The sequence below is a fragment of the Leuresthes tenuis genome, unplaced genomic scaffold, assembly GCF_036924035.1.
Source record: "Leuresthes tenuis unplaced genomic scaffold, fLeuTen1.0.hap1 SCAF_3, whole genome shotgun sequence".
NCBI lineage: Eukaryota > Metazoa > Chordata > Actinopteri > Atheriniformes > Atherinopsidae > Leuresthes > Leuresthes tenuis.
This window is the reverse complement of record NW_027325357.1, coordinates 22572387-22599342: the sequence shown is the minus strand read 5'-3', so window position 1 is coordinate 22599342 and position 26956 is coordinate 22572387. Positions and strand designations below refer to the sequence as shown.

At 38.9% G+C, this 26956-nt stretch overlaps 1 protein-coding gene across 1 annotated transcript; it reads left to right on the top strand.

The window, feature by feature from the left end:
* Positions 1-726: 726 nt before the first annotated feature.
* dnai1.2 (dynein, axonemal, intermediate chain 1, paralog 2) lies at positions 727-26250 on the top strand (the record flags this gene model as incomplete). The annotated part of the gene is made up of 18 exons (XM_072383052.1): positions 727-828; positions 1556-1636; positions 2743-2869; positions 3130-3185; positions 3348-3494; positions 3624-3683; positions 3804-3932; positions 4212-4296; positions 4369-4486; positions 4619-4662; positions 4780-5027; positions 5373-5462; positions 5682-5769; positions 5904-5983; positions 8593-8741; positions 12507-12606; positions 22948-23133; positions 26001-26250. Coding segments are annotated over 18 exons (1992 nt in total), but the record flags the coding sequence as incomplete, so codon positions are not given.
* Between the last annotated feature and the right edge of the window lie 706 nt (positions 26251-26956).

The window sequence follows — 26956 nt, the reverse complement described above, 5'->3', positions numbered from 1 at the left end:
ATTGCATAAATAATCAATTTATTTTGGAAATAAAACTGTATTTAACATGTGTTTTATACCACAAAATAGAAGGAACAGCATTAGTAATAAACAACTGTGATAAGATGTTGTTTTACAATGTTAGGTCGGGCAATTGCTTCCATGCCTTACTTTAAAAATCAATAAGCTGATTAAGGGAGGATATCACGATTAACAATAATTGTGACTTTAAAATATAACGGGAGATATGTTTCGTTTGGATCTTTATCGTTCCCGACTGAGACTGGACGAGTGGTTGCTAGGCAACCAATACACAGCAGCAAGCAGATGCAAGAGAGTGAATTACTTATTTTTACTACTTAAGAAGTCCATCTTAACGTCGATATAACATACTGGGCTAAACTGTTTGATAAAGTTTTGAAAAAATCTTGTCACAATGCCCGTGGCCAACAATAATGCAGCATTTCCAAGAAAGGTAATTGATAAATCATTTTAGCTAGCGTTACTTAGCTAACTAGCAAAGTTGCGACGCTCAAATGTAACTATTGATATTTACCGTGAACTGTCCAGCTAACCATTCATATCACTGTCATTTATTTTCACGCAGGGCCCAATTGTTCAAAGGGCACCAGGTGCAAAGTCAATCAAAGCTCCGAGTAAGAAAAAGGTGGGTTTACTTACACACACGTCCATTTGGGAGAACTACGAGGGCGTTTGTCATTACAGACATGCATATCTTCTGTGTCATTACAGGATGAGGACGAGGCAGTGGATATTGGCGAAGGACTGGAGGAGTGGACTCATGGGAAAGTCCTCAAGCCTACAGATCAACTAGAGCTCACTGAGACTGTAAGTGAAGGATAGGAATACTCATTGATGGATTATGCAAGAAAAGCCCCTTTGGCAAGACATTATTTCTACTCAGGACTGAGGCACAGAACACAGCTACAAAAAATTAGTATGCCATTTTTGGTTTTGTATTTCCACCTGTGAATGATGTAGATGCTTTGCATACTTCTGAATAACAATTAGGTCATTTTGCCCCTATTTACAGTAATTTTATTTTCTGTTTTGGTCATTTTGTGCTATTTTGACATTCCTCTACCTGCGTGATTGTTTTCCAACCGTTTTAGGTCTCTGGCCATTATTTGTAATGTTTTATGCCTCATTATGTTCTTTTTGTTTGTTTGATTTTGTATCTCTATGGTCATTTTGCATCTCTTTGTGACCATTTCGCATCAGCTGTATTCATTTACATTTCAGTTTGGATTTTTTGCATCTCTTTGGTGTCTGATTTGTCCAATTGTGGTCATTTCCCATTTCATTTGCATATCATTTTGTGTCTCTTTCTGGTTTATGTATTGTATATCTGGGATAAAATCATGGGTCACTTGAGATGTTGAGTCCCTGGGCTTTTTAAGCCTGTTCGGTCCAGACAAACAGTTATTTCTCATGTTTAAGACTAACATGTGGTCTTGTGGAAATCATCCCTGACTTTGTTGTGGTTTCATTATTTCATAAGTTATCATTTCATTCATTGCACTTACAGCCAATTTCTTTGTGTTCATATGACTAGGAGCTGAAAGAGGAAATCACAAGGGTCCTGACTGCAAACAACCCACATGCTCCACAAAATATTGTCCGCTACAACTTCAAGGTGAGAAAGTTACTGCTAGTTGTATAAAGTAACACCATTAAATGTATAAATAGTTTTCTAGAATGCAAAAAATTTGTTGACTAGTTTGAACTGTTCTTAAGGACAAAATAAATTTATTTTTTGTGTCTTAGTGACCAACTTCATTGTATTTAGAAAATCTGAACAATGAATGAATTTGATGTCAGCAACAAACTCAAAACAGTTGGGAGAGAGGCACGCTCGCCATCACATTACATCACCCTCCCTTTTAATTGCACTTTTGATACAAACTTTATTCTGCTCATTCGTCTGTGGTCATCATTATGTGATTCTCATCTTCATGGTGTATCATATATTACCACACAGATGTGGACAGGCCAGTCAAACGCACACACATTTTTTTGTCTATAAAGTCCATATAAACCATGGACCTTCCAGGAAATTGACCTTGGTAATAGCATTTGTTTCTCTGACATTTCATCAAACCCTAATCAAACAACCTAATTTTTCCCAAAGGCAAGCTGAAATGTCTTTCTGTTCATTTGAGATGAGTCTGCACCCAGAGAACTTGGCAGCGTTTCTTGCATAGAGTCAATCCTCCTTGAAAAGACAGTTACACGTCTGAATGCAGCAGCCAGTTGTACTGACTGACAATAGTTCTTCAAAGTGCTCCAGAGCCCGTGTGACTGATGACGCTAGCACGATGGCTTCTCATGCCAGTGTCATGCACTGTAGATGTTGAAAGACAATTTTTCTTTGGAAATTTGAGAAATATTTCTGTTGAACTGATTGATGATTCTCTGATGGAGTTCGGCACAAAGTGGTGAGCCACAACACCTCTGTGCTTGGAAAAACTAAGCCTTTGTTGGATGAGGTAGAGGGAGCATCTGAAGGAAACCTGCCGTTAATTAAAGATTTGAAAGAATTAAAAAGAGAACAGATGCAAGTTTTGCTTATATCATATCAAATTGGGGTGCAGCAGAATGTAATTTGCTGACATTCTTACTTTACTCTTATTATATCTATAAACACAAGAGAAACCTGTTATGAGCCAGTGTTGTGTGCCTTTATGTTTGAAGTGCTTTTTTTTTAACCCTTCTTCACATTTTGTGTGACGTTTGTCTCAGGAACGATCCTACAAGGCAACCAGTGTTGTGGATCAGATGGCTGTTCACTTTGTGTTGGAGGGTAGCCTCCTGCATCAAGACTCAGATGAAGCTCGAAGACTGAGGGCCAAGGAGGGTCTCCCTGAAGGTACTTATTGAGGCATGCTACAGTTTAGTCTGTGAACAGAGCACTGTGTTACTTTGATAGATATACAAGACCAAGAATTTATTCTCTTTCACACTAACTCCAAACAAAGTATTTTCTGTGTGTAGATGATGTTATGGTTTCCTCTCTGTTGTAATGCGAACTTGAAGCCACAAGATGTCACTTTCAGGTTGTTCTGTGAAATGAAAGAAAAAGACTTATGATATGAAACATTTCTGATTAGATATTTCTAATGTGCACAGTGAAAGCAGCAATTGAAACCGGAGCAGCGCCTGCAGAGGATCACACAGAAACCCCGGTAAAACGTTTTGCTTTCACTGAAATGAGTCCCTTCTCTTGTGTTGAGCCATATATTGTGTTCCGTTTAAACAATGTGTGAAAGAGGCCGAGCTGTTTTTTTTTTTCTCCGAAAGGCAAAAAAGTTGAACATGAACAACATTCCTTTGCTGACTCTCCACAGGCTACACCTGTAGAGGATGGAGGGGAGGTAGAGGACGCTGGGGGAGAGGAAAGACCAGACAGCGCTGCCTCCAAAACTGACAAGAAAGTCACAAATCAGTTCAACTTCAGTGAGAGGGCCTCCCAGACTCTTAATAATCCACTGAGGGTAGGAAGGAGCAGTTTGCTCAGTGTTCTGCTCAATGGTTGAGATATTTAGCATTGAAGTGCATGAGAAAAGTCAGATATTTTTAGTCTTATATCATCCAGACGTAAGGTCATTTTCTTTTTCCTCCAGGAAAGAAGCTGCCAGACTGAACCTCCACCGCGCAGCACCTTTTCTGCCACAGCTAATCAGGTACAGGAGTCCCTGGCTTGTTTGACAGATACGTTCTGGCCTTGCTTGTTTTCTCATTGCTGTGCATCGGCGAATGTTTGTGCTTGCGTGGGATGACTTCAATAACCTTTCTCCTTGCAGTGGGAGATCTACGACTCTTACCTGGAAGAGCTGCAGAGGCAAGAAAGAAACAAAGAGAAGCAGAAAGCCACACAGCTGAAGAAAGACAATGACAAGAGCAAGAAGAAGTTGATACTGATGGAAACCCAGGTGGTCTGTTTTTTACAGTTTAACAACTTTCCTGCATAAACGCAGCATGCATTTAATATTTGAATATCATCACATTGACATTTAGTGGTCAAAAATACTATTTTAACCTCTGCTAAGTCCAAATGTTGTGTTTTCTAATCTAACATAATTACTACAATGTCATATCATTTCAATATTTTTGTTAGTGTTATAATAATTACAGCAAATATCAAATTCAAAAGATGCTAAATATTTTTGTAGAGTTTCTTCCCAATTTTCATTGTTTAGCTTCTGTTACAGAATGATGACGTCACTAAAGTTGGCAAGACGTCCAAGATCTTTGAGAGAATGGTCAATCAGAATACATTGGACGACATAGCACAAGGTATGTTCTTTTAAGTCACAGTCCATTTTGATTATGAAACATTTTAAAAGCTCTCCTCTTATGTCCCTTCAGATTTTAAATACTTTGAAGATGCCTCCGATGAGTTCAGGGAACAGGAGGGCACCCTTCTGCCTTTGTGGAAGTTTCAGTATGACAAAGCCAAAAAACTGTCTGTCACTGCCCTCTGCTGGTAGGTTGATTTATTCAAACTGCAAAAAAATCCTCTGAATAGGTTTAGTGCTTTCGTGATTGTATATCGTCTCTGCTGTAAAAAAAAAAAAAAAAGGGGAGAATGACTGAATGAGTAATCTGTTCTTAACAGGAATAGCAAATATCAGGACATGTTTGCTGTGGGAATGGGTTCATGTAAGTACAAAGGATATTAAGCATGGTCAATTTTATATAGTTATTTTTTTTTAGCTACAGCAATTCCTTTATTTTTGCATCCCCTAATCCTCTCTCTTGTGTTCCTGCCCTGAATAGATGACTTCGGTAAGCAGGGACGTGGTATGCTTGTCTTCTACTCGTTGAAGAACTCTGCTTTCCCAGAGTACCTCTACCCCACAACGTCTGGCGTCCTGTGTCTTGACATACATAAGCAGCACTCCTTCTTGGTGGCAGTAGGCTTCTATGATGGCTGTGTGGCTGTCTACAATCTGAGGGAGGAAGAACAAGAACCTGTTTACAAGAGTAATGCAAAGACTGGCAAGCACACAGATCCTGTCTGGCAGGTGGGTGTAGGGGGGCATGGCAGAGGCAGACAGGGAGTTCAATGTGTGTCTGTGTGTGTGCGTGCGTGTGTGCGTGTGCGTGTGTTCTGTCAAATGTCAGCCACTTCACCTTTGTGTCCAAGTTTTTCTCTGTTTACACGGTTTACCAAACAACTTAGTCAGAAGCGAGAAAGCAGAACTCATCTTTATTGATGTGATGCTGAATTTGATAACTACTCTTATCCTAATACAGCATTTTAGATGCTGCAGAATCAAGGACATTTCACACATATCTATTTTGACAAATATTCATTTGGATATTTAACTAAACGTGTTGATTTCAGTGGGTTTATTTATTCATTTCAGGTGTGCTGGCAGAGTGATGACATGGACAACAACCACAATTTTTATTCCGTGTCATCTGATGGCCGAGTTGTATCCTGGACACTTGTCAAGGCAAGCGAAGGGAATTGTTTTAAATTGCATATACCATTTCTGTAACCTGCACATCTCTGTGTTGCTAATTACATTTGTTGATTTATTATATTTATATGTGGATTTACAGATAAATGAGTCAGTGTGTTTGACCAAATTTGTAGGGTTTTTTTGTTGTTGTTTTCACAAGTATTTGTACTTACCTGTGGCTGCATCACTGTGTTATTTGCATGGTTGCAGAATGAGCTGGTCTTTACAGACATTATCAGACTGTCAATGAACAGTTCTGTCTCTGAGGAACCGGAGAGTGCAAAGCTGCCAAGCATCGGTAAGGCTTACTAACTAGCTTGTCTAAGTAGCACACTATTTGACAGTCATCTGATATTGATTCAGATTCGCCCAGGTCGAGTATGTCAGACTGATGCCTATAACAGTGTGTGTTCTGACTCCTCCTCTGTACAGCTTGTGGTACATCATTCGACTTCCATAAACAGATTGACTATCTCTTCTTAGTTGGCACTGAGGAGGGGAAAATACACAAGGTATGTATCAAGGATCTCACTATGCTGGTTTTCGCTGGATGACACCTCTAAAATGGCATCAAGCATGCTGTTGACATGGCTCACTTAAGCACTCAGAGTAAAATGAGTCACATTCACTCAATAACAAAACAATCTTGACTGATTTATGATGCGCTTTGTTGTCTCAGTCACCAGTCATTTTACAATACAGTATGTGTGTGATGTAAACCTACAATATAAAATGGCACAAACACTTCACATGCATTCATCGTGCATTCATCGTGTGTGAATGTTATAAAATTTCGTTCCCTCATGCCTTTCTCTCAGTGTGTTCCTTTATTTCCTTAAACACACACACACACAAAAACATGATAAATGTGCAGGGTCAGCTGTAGCATATGCATCTAATATATGTATACATAACAAATAAAGGTTCAGGCAAAGGATAGAGTCAAAGCTGCTCTTACAGTGTGCCCTGATTTTATACTATATATGTTTTAGAGGTGCAGAATATGCCACATATTAATATCGCTAGTTTTGTGGGGACATCGTTGTTATTAGACTATTAATCTTCATTTGAGACAAAACTGGCAGGGCATGACTGTCCTGATAACGGCAGTAAAACCTTCTCATCTACTACGTGTCCCTACTGCCATTTGTTTAGATGAAGAAAGATACTATAAGTTCTGTAATTTCACAATATTATAATGTTCCACACTTCTTGCCGGTTTGACGATCTGTGCTGTTAAGAATGACTTTTGAAAATGGTGTCGTCTCTCTGGGCATTTCTAAAGTGACATCAGAAACCATTTGCAGCTTAACTCTCTCACATCTGTTCTCTGACAGATTTTTGTTGCCACAGTTATCGAGGACACATAAGGCAGAAATATTCCAATAATAGGGCCTCTATACGATATGATATGTGTGAGATCGTCCATATACTGCAGGCCGTTGTGTGTGTCCACTTTGGCTTGACATTAGCAGTTTAATTCACGCCCTTAAGCAGACGTACTCGCTGTCCTTTTCAGACGGCCAACAGTTTCCAGCTGGCCCCTACCTTCCATATTCTTTTTCTCATCATGCTATTGATATCAAAAGGCACCGATAAGTTTGTTGTTGGAGGTTACCATACATTTATTGTTTTCATTTTGACTGATGAACTCTCTGTCACTTGGTCATAAGGAGAGTGAGGCCATGGTCCTCACATTAATTCCTGGCTTCTTAAAATGTCAGGTATCCAAAAGTGCACAGAATTGTGTGAGTGCTCACACATGCTGGTGCCCGTGTTGTTTCGGAGACAGTTTTGGAACTCATTATAACTTCAAATTAAGATCCAAACACAATCAGTAAAGCCAACTGCTGCGTGGTGATTTTGTCTGTAGTGCTGCATCCTGAGCTCTACTGTTATGACAAAAACAAGTTAAGCTCGAGCTGTACCATTGAAATGAGTCACCTATTACTTAAATTAGGGAAAAAAATCAAATAACCTTGTTTAATATGATATACCTTTGGACACAAACTGTATTTAAGATTTATTTGGATGTGGCAACTACTGAAATATACAACTTTTTAAACCTTGATACAGAAATAAATGCATTACTGTATGCTATATGTAGATATAATGGTCTGAATATGCTGTAACTAGAGCTCGCTGTCTTTCCTCTTTCTTTTGCTTTACATTTCTTTCTAATGAGCTCTGTGGTTTAGCGACTGGTCTTTGTGTCTTTCAGAGGATTGCTTTGTGTTCTCTATATAATGACATGGTGTAATATGTCATATGTTGCTGTTCACCTGAGGTTGTATTGACCTGATTTTAGGGCCTGTTAAGGACTTGGTCATTTTTATATTGTATATTTTGTATTAGATATTGATATCTAAAACCAAGGAATTCAAATGGAAAGTGTTGGATACTATGTCGTTCTAAGTGTGAAGAACTGACCGACACATTGGCTTCAGTCGTGTAAAAGTGCCTCGCGTACCTGGCTGTCCACGCCGACGTGCTGACAGACATTCACCCAGCATGTGCGATACAATATGCTCCATCTGTCACCTCAAGGTTCAGTGGCAGAGACACCTTAAGAAAGCACGAATGAACAACCTTACACCTAGCTGCAGGTGAACAATCAAACTGTCAGTGTTTTGAAATGCATCAGCTGTCCCCACAACCTGTGAAGCTTGTTTCACCCCAGATTCTCTCATTGATTTATCCCTGCAATCTAAACTCTTTTCCGTCAACAGTAAACAAACTGGATTAAAACTGTCACATGCATTGCTTTTTCTAGCTTCGTTAAAACAAGAAGTTTCACCATAAGAATTTTTCTTCAGCTATCAGTGGAAAGTTGTTCCCAGACAAATAAAGCAATTACTATAAAATGTCAACTCTTAGTTCCTCCACAAACCAATTTAGCTTTTTGTTTGTTTTTTGCACTCACTCACTTATCAGGAAGTCAAATACTCGTTCATTTGTATAGTTTTTTGTATAGTTTTTCTTCTGTTGCCCCTAGGGGACCTTTATCAGTTCACTGTTAAATTTATGGCAGCCTCATCTTGCATGGTGTTTGTTTTTTTAAATAACATCTTTGTCTTTGGAATATCTCAGTTAAAATGTAGATTTTGCTTTTATTCCCTAGTGTTCCAAGACCTATTCAAGCCAGTTCCTGGAGACCTATGATGCCCACAGCATGGCAGTAGATGCAGTAAAGTGGAACCCCTTCCATCCAAAGGTTTTCATCTCTTGCAGCTCAGACTGGACTGTCAAGATCTGGGACCATGCCATCAGGTTAGAGTCCAGCAAACTTGTTTCGTGAAAGAAATCGAGTAAATTGCATCTGCTGTGTACGGTACAGTTTTCACTCTAGACACATATGTTGCCTCACAATATGTCATAAGTTTGTCATAATTTCAGTATCATGTAGTATGATATTAACTAAACTCGTATGGTATCAAGTATCAGTAGAAACGCGTCTGTGGCAAACATTTATGATTATGTACTGCTGAGACAGTTCCCTGTTTAAATGAGTTGCTGTTGATAAAATCTGGCCGTGTTATAGCTGTTGAGGGACCACATACTTGTAGCTGTGCTAAGGATCCCCATTGGTTGACCCTGGTGTAATTGAGCACAAGGGTAAAATCTCAATCTAATAACAGCAACTCATAACAAAACTCACTCAGTGCTGTAGTCTGCCTTTTAAATTCAGAGTTGGGTGAAAAGGAGTAGTTTCACATCTTAATGACCTGCATTATTGGTGTCATATATAACCACAATTTTAAACAGGCTGAGAAGCTCTGTAAAATGTAAAAAGGATGCAAAGATCTGCAGATCTTATCCATATTTTATTCACAACAGAGCACAGAAAACATATAAAATATTGAGAGTGAGACTGTTTACTATTTCATGGTGACTGTGAATTTGATGGCAGCAATACATCTCAGAAAAGTTAGGACAGGGGTATGTTTACCACGACATAGCACCCCCTCTTCTTTTAACAACCGCCTGTATGCGTCTGGGAACCGCAGAGACCAGTTGCTGGAAGTTTGGGAGAGAAATGTTGTCCCATTCTTGTTTGATATATACGATTCTAGCAGCTCAACACTCGTGTTGTAGTTTTCACGATGTGCGGATGCGTTTTGTCTGGTGAAAGGTATGGACTGCAGGCAGGCCAGCCCAGAGTCTGCGATGCGATCCTCTGAATGGGAGCATGTGTTGCTCTAAAACATGTATATACATTCCAGCATTGATGGTGCATTTCCAGATGTGCCACTACCAATGTGGAGCTCCCCCATACCATCAGAAATGCAAGCTTTTGAGTTAATTGCTGATTGCAAACCAGATATTTTCTCTTTGTAATTCCATGATTCCACAAAAGAATTTCAAATATTGCTTCATCTGACCATAAACACTTTCCCACTTTTCGTCAATTCATTTTTAAATGCACTTTGACTCCGTGAAGTTTGCGGCGCTGGGGCCTGTTCACACATGGCTTCTTTTGCTTGATAGATCGACTGCCTCTCTAAGGTTCTTTTGTATGCCTATTAACCTAATTAGTTGCTGGATGTTCCTCCAGCTACTTGTTTTTAGTGACACTTACTTTTTCAGTCTTTTGTTGAGACGTGTTGCTGCTGTGAAAAGTCTTCCTTTCATCATTTGCCACATTGTCCTTGTGAAAATGATATTGGTTTGTGAGATTTAAGTATTTTGTTTGCATTTCACTCATTATCCCCACTTTTTTGGAATTAGGGTTGTAATATGTTTATAAAAGAGTGGGGTTTTTTTATCTTATTTTGTACAATTGAATATTTTATCTCAGTCTTATTAAAGCTGTTGTTGTTCCATCTTTTAGCTGAAGGAAACTTTAAGACACATTCACAAGTCTACAGAAGCTACAGAATAGCAGCATTTCCTTCTTAATGCTGAGTCATTATCCTTAGCAACACTGCTAATGCTTTGTCTGTAAATATTCATGTACCATCAGAGAATTAGGTACAGGGGTAATCAGCATTCCTGTAATCTTTCCATGACATTTTGCTGCATTAGTCTTTATTACCTTATACTCGTCATGGGTCCAGCATGATTTCCTGGCTCATTTGACTAACCCACAGTGCCTCCCACATCTTGTCAGCACGGACAGCTTGACTGAATAATGATAGTAATCATTCGCCCATTATAAGAGACACAGATTTCAAGTGTGATCTGTAACATCCTTAAGATGCTAAACTTTTTTCTTTTCTTTTTTTTTCAGGGAAAAATACAATAACGCACGAGTGTCTAGTCTAAAATCTTAATTTACCACTCGCTACTGAATAAAGTGCTGTGTGCCAATTGTAAAGTGTAAATGGTTGAAAGGGGGGGGGGGGTGAACCTTGCCTAATGCTGAACACATTGAGCGGATGTGCAGCAGGAATGTCTTCAACACTGGAAAAGTGTGAAATACATTCAAAGTGAGGTGTTGTTGAAAGAAATGTTTATAATTTAAGACATTAGGAGCAAAATAAAGCTGTTCAGGTTTTTTTTTATTTTGTGAAGGCTGATACTGTGAATCCTGTTGAACAGTTTGAAAAACCTGAATCTCATAGACGAACTTCATCACTGATGAATCACATTAGCTGAGTGCTCTGTCATGCTGTTTAAAAGAATCCCTTTAAACAGTGAGTCAGATTCATCAACCTTTAAATGATTTTAAACAGGTTTAAACTTACCCCGAAGCCAAGTTGTTTATGATATGAAATATGAGCTTTGAAACGCACATTGAAATCTTTATAATGGCAAGTGTGTTAAATGCAGTTGACTGATCATTCTGGTCTATTTCTGATGATACTTCTGGTGAGCTTGAGGAGAGAATGCGAGAGCAGACAAAACTGTAGAGGTGGGCAGTTAAATAAATGAAAAAACTTAATTAAAAACAACTCAATCAAAAGTAGCCTGTAGCTGAGGACAATCACGGGAAACAACAGGGAAAACCAAACTCAGGAACAGACGAGAACCATGGTTAAAAAACTGAAAAAATAAACTAGAGCAGAACACAGGAAGCAAAACCTAAATACAGAAGAAAGAAATTATAAACTACAACCAAAATAGAACTGAAAACCCCAGAACACTCCAAACACAGCCCAAAAACTACAGATCATGACATTCACTTCTGGTCCTTGTTATGAGAGTTCAGGAATGTGCTCAGTTCAGGAAAGAAAAGGAAGTTTGGGTGGTTTCTAAAGCTCTGTTTACAATAGGCATCGAAATGTTGGGCGATCCACTCATCAATGAAGAGTTGTAAGTGTGTCCGTTTACATCTAAAATTAGATTTCATCTCAACACGTGTTTCCATTGAACACTATCAGATCTCAGTTCCACTCTGCAATAGACACACTTCTACGTTACACACAGCCAGCAAATAGGGAATCATTAGCTCTATAATTCTTTCTGCTAAATCCCAATTTACATTAAGTAATCTGAACATTAGTTTTATTGATCATTGCATTAGCAAGTTATTAGCAAGCTTCAGATCTGCTTCAGTCACATTGATAGCAGGATTTTGGCTAACATTTCAGTATGCTTTATAAGGTAATAGATGGGATTTGTGTACTGTGCCCACAGCCGTTGTGTTCAATGTCCGTAGAGAAAGGAACACAAACACAGTATACAGGGATTTCTGTGAATGACACATCCAGTGCGTTTGGACAGCTGTTACACAGAAGGAAAATATGGTTAATGATAAGAACAAATTCATTCCAAATCAAGACATAACATATAAATTACAAAGATATATCTGTTAAAGCCATGTATGTAACCCTATTTCAGATTTTACATATTTCACAAGTGACTGTGTATGTTGTAAAAAAAAAAAGAAACTATGGTTTTACAGAGAAAATGACCAAAAGAAATAAGATTAAACAGTATTTGTCCGCAGGATGCGAGGGTCTTTCTTTTAAAAAAAAAAAGTATAATAAGTAATTTATCTTCAAATGACATTTAAATTCACAGATGTGTTGCAGTCAGGTAATTAGCATGAGGAAAACTTTCATTTCCTAACTGGTCTGTGTCTTTTTGCAGGACTCCGATGTTCACCTTTGACCTGAATGCAGCTGTTGGAGATGTTGCCTGGTCTCCATACTCCTCCACTGTGTTTGCTGCTGTGACAACAGTTGGAACAGTAAGAGTCTTTCTTGGTTCGTTCTTACTTTGACAAATAATGGCTTGACTTTAAGAACAGTTTTTCTGTTCTAGAGTATTTTGGATCGTTTTGGCCCTTAGAAATCTCCTTTTCAAGCCACAGTACATGAAACAAAGGGTTAGATCTATCGAGTGTCCGCACCATTGCATTTTGCACCATCTGTATCAGTCAGAAAAATTCTCTCAAAATTAGGCTCTGAGTCGCTGGATACAATCAACACAAAACATTTATTTCTTGCAAGAAGAAACAAGTCCGCACAACTTATCAGGAAGCTGGCTCAGAGTTGTCTGCCTTCACAAAATGATACTATTGTTATTTATATTATTTTTGTTTACGGGCCACACAGTGTTATGGGAAACTAACATTACTAGCCATTCAGTGTTATTGGAAAATGAGTTCAGACAGTCATGTTATGAGACATTGAGTTCAGACAGTCAAAAAACTATTTCACTACACAATGTTATCAGAACCAACCTGCCCTGGATGTACAAGTTAAATGGGCTGAAATAAGATCACCAACATGAATATTTAGTTGTTTATAAAGCTGGATCTGTCCACAATTACATGACACTCAAAAAAAATGACAAACCATACAAAAGAGGGGGTGCTGTCATTCTTCAGTATAAACTCGCTTTAATTAGCAAATAACTAAAATCACAAGGTTCTCTCTGTGAGTTTTGTCAAAACATTTAGATGCAACAGATTTCTCCTGTACTTGATCATGATACGTCTCTCTGCACACCCCCCAACACATTACAGATGTTGTAGAAGGACGTTGTTTTTCTCTTGACATGAACTTGAATGAAAAGTCAATTTGCTATTCTGCAGGGCTGAAAGATTGCAATTATGCTATTTAACTTTGATTATAAAATTAAATGTAGTGTCTTTGTTCTACTAATTCCCCCATGCTCATCGCTGAATCCCTCAGCACTTTAACTCAACAGCAGCTTTGATATTGCACAGCAGATGTGTCTGTTCTTTCTTTCTGTTGGGGTCTTGGACCAGCACCCTTACCAATATACAGGGATTTTTGTGTCAATTATCATTATTCTCCTTTTCTTTTTTTTAATTCTACCAGAACATAACATAACATCAGTTGTCATCCTCCAACTGATAGGATCCAAAATAACCAAGTTTTTCTAAACTTACACATCTGCTTTCTTCAGGAGTTCGTTGACAGTTTTCTTTGTGGTCATGTTGTCTTTCTTTTTCATCATCAATTTCTTTTTTTAGGAACTTGATCGAACATGAACACTTTGAAGCCAAATCCAACCAGTTGCTCGTTATTCGATTGGACTGTGTGAGATTGTAAATATCACAAACAGACGTTTACATGACTACACTCAATGGTGAAACAGTAAAGCATGAATGTATATTAATGTCACCGTCTTCCTAACGAAGCTGCGCTCATTCACAAATTTTCTCCTTCTTTTGTCAGACGGCTAAATGCGTCAGATATTACGATAGAAAAAATCAGCCCATTAAGACTCGTGGTCGCTTAAAGCATATCCAGACTGCTGCTCTCCTCTAATAGAACCCTCATTATATAACCACAGCGTCTGACAGAATACGTGTTGACTCTACATTCAGTCTCAGACCTGTGTCAGGGCCTATAGGAAAGCTTGGCTGAAGGCTGTGACCTCAACCCCCACTGTGTGCTTACGATAACACATAACAATGTGTGAAATAATAAGCATCTGCACCATGTGCCACCTGCCCCCCTCATTACTATAATCCTAATATAGTTATAGACTGAGGTGGCTCCATCCTGTGTAAGCCTCAGATTAATGATGAGTATCCTCAGGCAATCAAGTTTGTTCAAATACTGTTTCATGTAAGAAAGGAGGCTTCCTCCTTTGGCAGTGATTTCAGCCTAAAAGTCATTTTATTGGAGGCTGTTTTGCATATCTCCACATATTTCCTTGGTATGGCTGCAAGCTGTCCCCATCTGTTTGTCTTCACAGACGGCGCCACACTATAAAAGAGTTTTGTGTCTGACACGTTTCCCATCCAGTGTGCCAAATGACGCTGAATGAGAGTGACAGTGAGGATATGAGAGTTGAGCAATTTGAGAGACACCTTTTGTGATAGTGTGTGTGACATCATCCTCAGTCCTGGGGTTTTGTCAACACAAGCTCGAGATGCACCACAGTATGCCTGTAGCTCATATTTAACAGCCAAGGTTCAGTCTTAATAGGACATGCAAGTGAGGCTTTATTAGATTTCACAAAAAGCTACCAACCTTCATTGTGCAAAAATGGCAAGCAGCACATATATATAATAATATCTTGTGTCCAGTGTATAGAAAGCATGTGAAGTCTCCTGTGTATTGTGATTTATCCTCTGAAACTCAATCAAAAGCAGATTTCAGGAGCTATTGAAGTTCAGCGGTCAGCCCGTTAGCATCTAACAAGCACAATATCCTTCCTGTAAAAGAAAAAAGGGCAAGATTTTTTTTTCATCCCAGCATGCTGAGGCATCCAAAAAAAAAATATTATGAAGGCAGAACTCTCCTTGACATTTGATCTCAGTCATATTTTGAAGAACAACAGAATGCCAACAGCCTTCTCGCATTCATTGCATGATTTTAATTGACATAATCTCCCCCAGGATTGCAGTTTTGTTGCAGTACATTTGTCATTTTCTGTGACAAGTGCCTGACAGAGCTCAAGTGACTCATAACGAGTTGTGTGCTCCTTGACGTGTACAGCTGGTGACAACCTGGCTCTCTGCTACTTCTACCACACTGCAAAATGTCAAAGGCACAATGGTGTTGGTGTTAGCGTGTGGGTTTGTGCGTGCTGGTGTACATGTGTTCATAAGGATAATAAACCGCCTGGCAGGCTGAGGTGTAAGAATGACATACAGTTGTGTGGTGCAAAGTAATTCTCTGTGTCCCTGTCGCTCCATCTGAGCTGACTGCGAAGAAATGAAAGTGTCTGGATGAAATAAAGAGAAGTCCGGAACCATCCACATCTTATTAGACTTCAAATCTATGTTTACCCTCTCTTGTGCGTCTCATCTTAAGATTTTGCACAGGGACTTCCACATATTTAATTACATTTTTTTTACATTGTTTAGATCTCATACTTAACATTCAACCCAAAGCAATAAAAACTGGCTTCATCTTCTTCAATAATTTTGGAGTCATGGAAATAAATTGTCTTGTAATTTCACATGTACCTCAGAGGAAGAAGAAATTAAAACCTGAGCCAAGTGTTCCCATCTGTTTGGCTCTAAATAATTTATACACATCACAGTTGGCACAACTTTAATTTGCTGTGACCCTTAATTGGAAGAAACGAGTTCAGGAAAGGGACGGATGGATAGACAACTTTAATTTGAGGGGGAAAAAAGGAGCACGTTTTTGGAACCTATGAACTACCATCAGAATAAGTTTTTAAGTGTAAGCTAAGTCAGGCAGTGCATAGAATATTTCAATGCTTCATATCACCTTGCTGACAAAAAGAACTGAAGCCGTTATATCCATCTGTGCTCTCTTCAAAGCTACCAGAGTCCTTTGAACATGGAGCTGCTAGTCATCCACTTCTAGTCCTCCTGAAGGACTAGAAGGGTTTTTTCAGATCAGAGAATAACATGTTAGGATCCCAACGTCTACATGAACCAACCAATCAACTTCAGAGAAACCAAACTATACTCCCGGAGCGGCAAAACGCAGGATGGAGGTCAGACCTTATCTATTTTAACCTAAGGCTCTGAGTAGTTTATGACTCTGCTCTTCACAAGAAGTTATTCTGTCACATTTTGGATACATTTCCCCAAAGTCTTTAAACTTTTTGGAAGTATTTAGGCAGAAGTCCAGTACTCGAATCCAAAGTTTGAACAATGGATTGAAATCCTGGTTTATGGGTACAATGAACGTTGAGATTTTATTAAGACACATTTTCATCAAACTGACATTATTAAGGATCAGAAGAGAAATAAAAACACAAGTGAAAAAACATAGCTTCAACGATACCAGACATTAGTCTTGTGAGACTATTACAGTGAATTTATAGCAGTCATGTTCTTAATTGAAAAGAACACTGATGGATTTGTCACAGACAGTCTGGTGACTCTGAGTTTGTGGTGCTTTCATGTGGTCTTCTACAGACTGGTCTGTTTAGAGTCAGCTTCATTCATCACGTCAGGCTTGTCGTAACTCCATCTGTCTTCATTTTCCCTGTTACACAAGACGACAATGATCAGACAGGTTAGTTAGTTTATGTTGTTCTGGGACCTTGCACAGTTTTACCTGCAGTTGTCATGTAGGTTATGAAGCACGACTGGGTGACAAACTCAATCTTAAATGGCAAATTTGTCCATGAATAATTACTGTGCTTTCTTTGATCAGTCAGATATTTTTTATTATATTTCACCCGTGTGTATTCATTTAATGGTATTATCGTCTCATGCTGTAGTCACAAACTTAAGTGTACTTTTTTGACAGCAACAGCTACAATAGTTTCTCATTACTGCTTAGATCAATAAACAACAAGCTCTTAAATGGTGGTTTGATTTAGACAAACATTATCTCTGAGATCTCCAAAGATCCCATTTTAACAGACATTTAACGTTTGATTTATTAGTTCAAGAAAATATCAATGTTATCTCCCCCCGGTGATTGTGTTTAGATTGAGCTGAGCAAACAAAATCAACTTGTTCAGCTCTATGGAAATAAATAGTTTGTATCTAAATTTAATAGAATGTGCAGTGCATAAGACATTTACTGTTAGTCTTATAGCCAATCAGTCAGTTTTAGTATACCCAGATTGTGTGTGAAAAGGAAGTTAAATTCATTTTAAATTAAATTTTGAGTTTCTAACTCATGGAAGTGTAGTACTGGAAGTACAACAAACTGTGTTTAAGGGGAAAGCAGAATTTTGCAGCCTCGTGGGTCAATAGATAATTTGTGAAAAGAGGAGGTAGTTCTGCACAACACAGATTAAGGTGCAGGGCTATGAAAACTTTCTGCAAAATGAAGAGACGCCTGCACACTCACTCCATTAGATTATTTATCAGTTCAAAAATTCTAAATACATATCCACTTTGTGGTTTTTGTTTATGTATTTTGCAAAGGAGAAATTTTCATGATTTAAAGAGCCACTGGGAGCATGTCAGCCCAGTGGGAGGTACGAATGTGGGTGTGTTCTTTATTGTTCAAACCTTTGACCTGATAATGAACCAAGTTGGACTAAAGCATTGTCAGTGATGGATCATTTTTGCTGCACGCAATAAGGGTTTCGGGCATTGCTTTATTTTGCTCAATGTTTAACTCGACCAAAGTCAGGTAGGTTATTGTTAGGCTCAGTATTAGCTGCTATGTGTAACAGAACCCACATAAACCTTATTGCTAGTAGTGGAGCATAGGCAAGCCAAGAGCCTGTTAATATTTTTAATGTACTTCGAAATCACTTTTGTTTAAATGGCAAAGTATAGAATTGGCTTTGACCTAAATTGCCATCTCTGAGCACTCTCCTTTCGACTTTTAGAGAAAAACTGACACAAATATGAGCGAAATGTTTCCTAACAGTATTGCAGAATTGTCTGTTGTCCTTAAGGAGCAGCTTATTTCTACACACCACAAACTGAAACCTTAGAACGCCATTCATTAGGGCAGGCATGTGCGTGTGTGAGACCACGTGTGAATAACAAACCTTTTATTCTTTAGCAGTCTTTTAACGATCACGGCAACAAAGACAATCAATAGGAAGCCAAATACAGCTATGAGTCCCACCAACCAGGGTTGAAGAGTCACTGACCGAGCTTGTCTTGCTGCTGGCATGAAAGATGTTGAAAAGAGTTAATTAGGAAAACTGATGACTAAACAGTGAAATCATTAAGATTGTACTGAATAAATCACATGTTTTATATATTAAGAAAAAAGGTTTTACCTTCTCCGGCTGAGCAGGCGGTGGCAGACAGGAGCACACACAACACGAGTAGATTCATCCCCATCATAGCTGACTGTGTCAGTCCAACACAAAACAAAAGCACTGAACGCTCAGCTCAACTCGACTGTAAAGTAAACCACACACTCTGTGTGCGGCCTGTCTGTTACATACTTATTTGTGTGTTGTCAAAGTACAGAGTCCATAGGCCTAGTATCTCAGCAGTTTGAGCATGTCATCTGTTTTATTAGTTCCTATCAATACTAAATGCTGTGAAAAAACAACAACAGAGGAGTTCACAACCTTTGACGGTCTCTTCTCTGTTCAAATCTGGCATGAACTTCCACAGATAGTAATCTATTATTTTCTAATATATTATTTGTAATAAAAACACATTATTGCCAGATTGTTAGAAGTGTGGCAAACATTTTGCACCACAATGAACCATTCTACCAGACTGAATATTCAATATTAAAATATTCAATATTATATTATTATAATATGAAAATATGTGCCTGCATGAATGGTCTCAGCATATATTGTGTTTTCCACAACATACACCCTGAGAGTCCATAGTCTTGTTTGCCTTGTTGGTAAGTAGCTCCACAGTATACAGGTGTGAGCACACATAAAACAATTATCAGGCAAGTCATATTTGTGAGGATTGATTTTATTATTGAACAACTACAGTGCTCTCGGTCAATCCAAAATGTTAATAAACCTCAAGCCTGAATATCTGAGGAAGTAAAAGGGAGCTTTTGGCTTTTTTAAGGAGAATATCTGTGTGTGTGTACGACTGTTGGCCAACTATTAATATGAGGAATTATGATGCAACTACATGAAAAACTAAAAGTTTCCCATCTCACTTGTATATTAAAGTGAGAATAATAAACAAACAGCTCAAAATGTACTAATAAACATTTCTGACAGTGGCAAATATAGCCACCCCTCTTTTCAACGACAGTCATAAACAGGCAGTTTCTTAATCTGGTGACAATCAGCTTTTTGTGCAGCAGCCTCCCAGACACTGTTCAGAGAGGTCTACCGTTTTCCTTCACCGTACATCTCCCATTTAAGAGGGAACCACAAGTTCTCATCAGGGTTTAGGTCAGGTGAGGAAGGGAGCCATGTCATTATTCTTTCATCTTTAGGGCTTTTACTGGCTAGCCACTCCGTGGAGTACTTCGATGCATGCGATGGAGTATGCATCGAAGTACTCCACGAAGTGTATTGTATCATGAAATTAGTGTATCGCTACAGCCCTTTTTTGTAGGCCCCACCCTCCCTCACTACTCAAATACACATCACCTGATATGCTTAAATCCAATAAGCAGTCAAGTTTATATACCTTGGAGTTGAACAAATATGCATAAAAATGATGACATGGTCAAAATATTCACCTGCCTAATAACTGTGCACACAGTGTATATAATACAGGGGAAAACACACCCAAATGTTAAAGTGTTGAATTTATGTCTACCAAATGCATAAACATAAATCTAACATCTAAATATTTTGTTGCATTGAAGTAATGCTGCTGGCTTTCTTTCAAGGTTATTTGTAGTCAGGGATTCGTGTGTTGTTATAAAATCAGTTGGAGGCCTGCCAAAACAATGTGTCAGTTACTCCAGGGGAAGGTCCTGCAGCAGGAGGGCAGAGGGAATAGAGAACTCTGGCAGAAAGGCCCAGGAGGGAAGGCAAACAACCAAGGCTGCTCGGGAATTCAACCCATAAGCAGATCAGTCAGGCAAGAGCACTTGACTCGGAGGATGGGCAGGGCAGGTAGCTCTTGAGAATGGCTTGTCAACCCGAAACACTCTATCAAAACATTCACAGTGGAACACAGGGTGTGGAAGACTGCCCCCCCTCAAAAAAAAGGCCCTTAGTTGAAAAGCCCTAGATCTGACTTTGGAAAGAATGACCCAAGGCTAAAAAAATATTTTGTTATAACTGCACATAATCCCTATAATAAGTAGAAACACAGTAGCTGTGCACAAATAAGACCCAAATGTCCTCATTGGAGAGACAAACTCGTAAGAGGAGTGCCTTCTTTTTTGAGGCCATGTCCAGACTTGGCACAAAAGACAGCCTTAAGTAACCACCCACAATTATTGCACAGAGGAAAAAGTAGATGGTACACACCCCTCAGACAGGAAACATTATGCAGGTGGATGTGTTAGAAAGCAGGTGTTTTATGAACATGTGAAATGGCCACGGCTGGTTCAGTGCATGTACATGTCCATTACCTGCTTCCTTCTCACACAGCCCCAAGGTAGGGATTAAAGTAACCTGTGTGCACCTGACGAGAAACCCCAGCTATTGTTTTTGTGGGATACATGGCTTAATCTGCCTTTCAGGAAAGTCAGTAATAGTTTTATATCCTCAACTGTAATTGGAAAGTGTTTTATGGCCCACATTTAGCAGAGTAGTGTTATTTCACAGTCCAAGTATATGTGTTCTTGTGCCAAGAGTGCGATGAATAGGAAACTACGATTTTCTGGATCATTAATTATAGAATGGCTTCATGTTGATTATTTTTTTTGTACTTGGCCCTCGTAACTCCTGAGATTGTTGAACTAACAAAAGTGGGTGCATCCTTGTGGTATTTTCACATCTATTGCCAGATGCTGGTTGTCAGTGAGTTTGACTCTCCATGGGCTGTGAACAATCTGAGTTTTTGTTTGGACTTGTAAGTGGAATTTGACCTACCACTGGAAGTGTGAGGTCCCCTCCCAGAGGTGTTGAATCTGGGATATTTTGAAAATGCTGCACACAGACAGAGAGGTGACTTCTAGGGCACTGCAGCTTAGAGTGCAAAGATCTGTACCCTCAGTGGATGCCCCAAAAAAGGCTAGTCGGCCATGTAAAGTTTAGTCACATTTCACCTTAGGCACATAGCAATACTTTTTGTAAATGCTGGGAATGTGGCATCTTGTTCATTCATCGTGGCATAAGCCTTTATAATGGCCTGTCCTGATCCCAGATTCTTCAGGTCCATTTCTGGGGGGCTTACCAGAGGTTATCGTTGTGTCCTTTGACCTCCTGATCAATAGGTCTGCACCATTATATGCTGTTTTTAATATGTGAGATTACTGAGTTTTTAGGTCTAACTAAGGCACTGATGGCAGTGGTAGATGTCATCTGCCCACCCCAGCTCAAGTAAATATAGCCAACTGTCAAGTGGAAATGATCTCACATTAACTAGACATTAACACACCTTTGAATGTAGATTATGAGTTTATGTAAAATTATCCTCAGGCTGTAAACAAACCAGCAAGAGTGGAAGAATATATCATGAATTTATCAGATGAAGTTAATAAAGTAAGAAAAATGGCCGCTGTGTGTAATTCATCTATGTGCTTACCTTCAGTTCCACACCAACCTGACCCTGAGAGAGGCAAAAACAAGCACTTTAACTTTGTCTCAGAGAACTGAATACATTGCAGCTGTTTTGCAATTTGCTGTCAACATTGGACCAATCCCAAAGACCTTCATCCCTTGATCTAGATCCAAAAAGATGGAAATAAAGGACCCAGGTTTGAAAGTGTACAAATGTAATCCCTCTAGTATCAAAACATCCTCGAAGGCGATGAATTGAATGTGTTGGTCAAAGTATTCACCTTAAGATGAAAAAGGCGCGATACTGTAATGTGCTGCTGTAGGTTCAGGCTAATATGAAAGGTGTATATTTAACAAAGTCAACTCTGTCTGTGCTCCAGGTTCTCACATGATTTACAGAGGCAGTCATTGTTTGTTGCAATTAGTCATGACTAAAGTTACATTAGTCCTTGTGTACGAAAGGCAAAACACTGCTGCTAAAGGTTGTAGTGAGATGAGGTCACAGAAAGTCGGATCCTGGTGGAGTTTCATAATTTGCTACAAATGATGCCTGTAATGCTTTGTGAGGCGCTAATAGTCTTAGACAGAGTGAACCTTTGCACTCCAGGCACAGTCATTTTTCTGATAAAAGAAGTGGGCTATGCTTTGAATTTGAGCTCATTTTGTTGTCAACAGACTGTAAATGCACTCAGGCTCTAAGAAGAAAATATGTCATCTGGACTCTACGACATCCAAAGATCCATAGATCGCTAAATAAGAATCCCAAACATTTTGTCTCTTCCAAACATATTTATGTGCACTTATGGACATTAGTGCACATCTATTAAATTACTGAGCACACTTTTCAACAGATGGTCAGAGAGTCTTTTTAACATAAAAGAGGACACATAGAGGATAAGAAGGGCAGTTTGTGATAAAATCTTAAGACTATATCCTCAGATGTCTGTTTTTTTTAAATAATTTTTATTTACACCCTCACTTACTGATGTGATAGTGGTGTCGTGCTAAGTGACGATTCATTTAGAGGCTCCAACGTGACTAAAATATTGTTAAACAAAGACACTGGGATAATGACGTCTCTCTTTCACAGGTTCACGTCTTTGACCTCAACATTAACAAATATGAGGCTATCTGCCAGCAGCCAGTGGTAGCCAAAAAGAAGACCAAGCTGACTCACATTATGTTCAATCCCATCTACCCTATCATCATAGTGGGTGATGATCGAGGGTACGTCACCAGCCTCAAACTCTCTCCTAACCTTCGCAAGAAGCCCAAGGTAAGAATTCTTACGACCAGTTCAGCTAAGTTAATATACTAGTTTTGAAATAACTTGCCATTTCACTGCAGCTGCTTTACAACTCCCAAGTTTGCTCACTTTGTTTTTATGATTAGGCTTTACTGGCACTCTTTAATGGTACAAGTTTGAGTGCATTCTGCAAGTCTTGTCATTACACTTTTACGCACCTTATATCAAATTTTATTGTACAGTTTAAATCATCTGGATTAGTGACAGCACATCAGCATTATCCATGACTGCCAACTGACCCGCATCAGCAAAGACATATCACTTTAATTCAGTTATTGCAGAGGCCTGAACTCATGTTCATTTCACCAAATAACAAGCCCCTGATCCCCAACCGCACCGTTAGTATCTCTATTAGTATCACCTCGATTTCTTTTCCTTTCCTGGCAAAAAGAAAAAAAGATCCCAAGAAACAATTAGGGAAAGAATATTGTGGAAAAAAAACTTGAATTAATGGTATCAAAGAAAGGTGTGACTTTCAAGTGAAACAAAATACCAATTGAATCCGTCTGCAGCTGATGAGTGCCTGAAGGCTTGGTTGAGCTGAGGAGTAATCACAGCAGTCCTTCTGAACACAGGAGGAAACCGAATGGCACTCTGAGTCACAACACTTTAATCAGGGCCCATTAAGAGTTAGCTCTGCAGCCCTTCCATTTTTCCTTTGTGTCATTCACATCAGTGCATGTAAAGTAGGAGAAATTCTAATGAGTGGTGTAAAACGCATTCATGGTCACCACACGCTTCATTGCACAGGGTATTGCCACAAATGCGTTCAACTGTTCCCTTTCAGCTACACGCATCAACAAGCACGAGTACAATGCAGGAACACATTAAGGGACACGCAGTTCTACTTCATTAGCCATGTAGGATGAATCCTCAGATTGTAGCCCTTATGAGTATAATTGAGAAACAACTGCACTGATCAGCACCACTGACAGTGCTTAGTGCACCCACTGTGGGAAATAAGCATCAGGCGTTAAAAAAGAACTGCTAAACTGCTAAAATAACAACAAGCTTTGTGGGTCATTATCAAAGGACATTATAAAGATTAAAGGCTCAGTGGATAAGGTATTCAAACTTCAACAATTCACGTTTTGTATTTACAAGCTGGTTTTGCCAGTTAAACTTTAAGCCGGCCCATCTTTACCTGTCTTGTCCTGTTGTGCTCCTAAAATGCCATTTTTCAACGTGTTTTTTTGACATTCTAAAATGAGCTCTAACCTTCAGTGTGGTGCCGTACTATCACATCAGTCACGTGCTGTTATGAGTTGTTATGACTGTTTGAGCCTGAACAGATGTGATAGTTTTATTGGGGGGGGGGGGGGGGGGGGGTATGTGGTCAAATTCTAAATTACGCCATCAAATGACACAGCACAACAGTTCTCCTCAGCCATGTGTATTTGTTGCATGTGGCACGTTTCCAGACTTTGTATTTTTATGAGTGTGATTGATTGTTAACTTTCGGTTTGTGTGCTGGTAGAGTTTCTACCAGTGGAGGTAGGTCTGTTGTTAATACAAAACCATTAGGTTGGATCAAGATATGATGCCAATCGGTTTAGGGAACACTAAGCTGTACTTCTTCCACTCTTCCAAATAGCTTCACTGGCATATAAAATCATGTTCTCCAAGCTTTAGAGGACTTAACTTTCATCTGAATATAGAATATATATATATTAGTATGCTTTACCACTACTGTTGATAATGATAAGACACTTTTGTGTATCAATATCTGAATCAGATCAACTTTTTCCCTGCAGACATTCTACGATGTCTTAGCAGGAAAAGCTTGATTGTCATTAATAACAGTGAAATAATCACATTGCATTCAGAAGCTTATGTCACATATTCTGGGTTGTGCACGTATTGCACGTAGTATTGCACCAACATGATTGATTGGGACAATCAGGTGCTGATAATCTGTGGAGCTGTGGGAATTTTTTCAAAACATACCTTGAAACACTTTCCTTCCACAATTTCTCGAACAAATTATGTCGAATCTGCTACTGAAGACAGGACGGTCAGGCTTATTCTTTCAGAGCATAAACTCTCGAAATGTGCTCTGCCTTTGTCACCACAGCAACTTCCATGATATTCTCCAGTTTTTATTAAAAATGTACTAATGCTGTGCTAATGATTCTCATTACCTGCATCTGCAAACGCACAAAACGGGTTTATGGGAATTACCTCATTATTCTGTGAAGATAAACTTTTTTGCAGAATATCCAGAAGGTAATTACATGATTATAAACATTTCAACAATTCTGTTAAATAACTGCTACATGCTGTGGTGTGGATCCCCTCTTAAAGCCTAACAGTCAGATTTATTTCCTGATCAAGATGACTCTAATCACTCGAGGCTCTTTTGATTTTTTTTGGACTTCTTAAATCAAAGTCCAGCTCAATGTGAGAAAAGCCTGTAATTGTGATAAAGGAGCTTTGATAATGATAGGCCTGTTAAACTTTCTATCAAAGAAGTGGAATGAACACCTGGAGCAATAGAGAAGTAATGTTGTGCCATAAATCTGAAGAGGTCTAAACAATCAATGCCTTTATGTGCTTACACCATCATTTGTCTTTTACTGCCGTGCACTTTAGACAGCGGCCTTTGGAGCACATTTCATAACATGGGGGAAACACACCATTATATAATAGATTAATATAAACAATCTTCTATTAATGACTTAACATACATTTCAATTTCTGTCTGACTGTGTCGTGTTGTCCTTTTGTCTGCTGCCTGCCGGCAGGGTTTGTATTTACTTTTATTACCTGGTAAGTATAAGGTCAAGTGATTTTTTTAAAGTACGTGCGTCTGTTTGTGTGTTTCTTTGTGTTTGTAGATCAAGAAGGGACAAGAGATGCCGAAGGGTCCAGAGGTGGAAGTAGCCAAGATGGAGAAGCTTCTCAGTTTGCTGAGGGAACCAGAGCAAAATACAGTTTAACATGACCATCGTGGCTTCTTTGTCCAACATAGCAACATGGTACAGTCCTTTCTTCTCATTCATAAAAGTCCAACTTCTTTGTTCAGTGTTGACCATTAATAACAACGCGACAAGAAAACTCTTTCTATATGTTTATTGAATGCTTTTTCTGGATGTAACTTTAATTTTCAATGAATTATTCATACTGAAACAATCATCCACTTGTTGTTTCTGCAGCTCTTGCTACACATTACACATACTACCGTAGAATTCAAATGACTTGGCTGACCTCCCTCCATATGTACTGTACAAGGTGATTAGGTTAAAAAGTTGCTGCAAGTGACCATGGAGATAAATCAGCGCAATGGATTGAGTATTTGTGGACCACATCCAGACAACTAATTTAGCTTGGCACACAATTTGATGGGCAATAGTCCAAAGACGAACTAGAAGCCTTTTAATATCTCATCCACATAGAGGATTTTCCATTGACACATCTTTACTTTTTCTTATTCTTCATTTTTCTCTGTCTTGATGATCACATCCTTCAGTAAAGTGCCATCCAAACCTCTAATGTGACCCAGACTCGTGATTTCTCTGGGATCTGCCACTGGGATCTTCTCTGCCCTTCGTGCCCTGCTGTCATCACACACAGCAGCTTCTTCCTCATGTGTGATTCATTGCATGAGCATTTCCACAACTTCAGTACGAGTCTTCTCGTTTTTGCAGACAATTTGGGACAAATGATTGCGATCACGTGGCAGCAACACATTCAGATCATGATTGCAGTAGTAGGAAACCTACTGCTGGCTTAAGATTTGTTCATCTTTTGTCATTTTTATTCAACTATTTTATCAATAGTTCCAGTTTTCTGG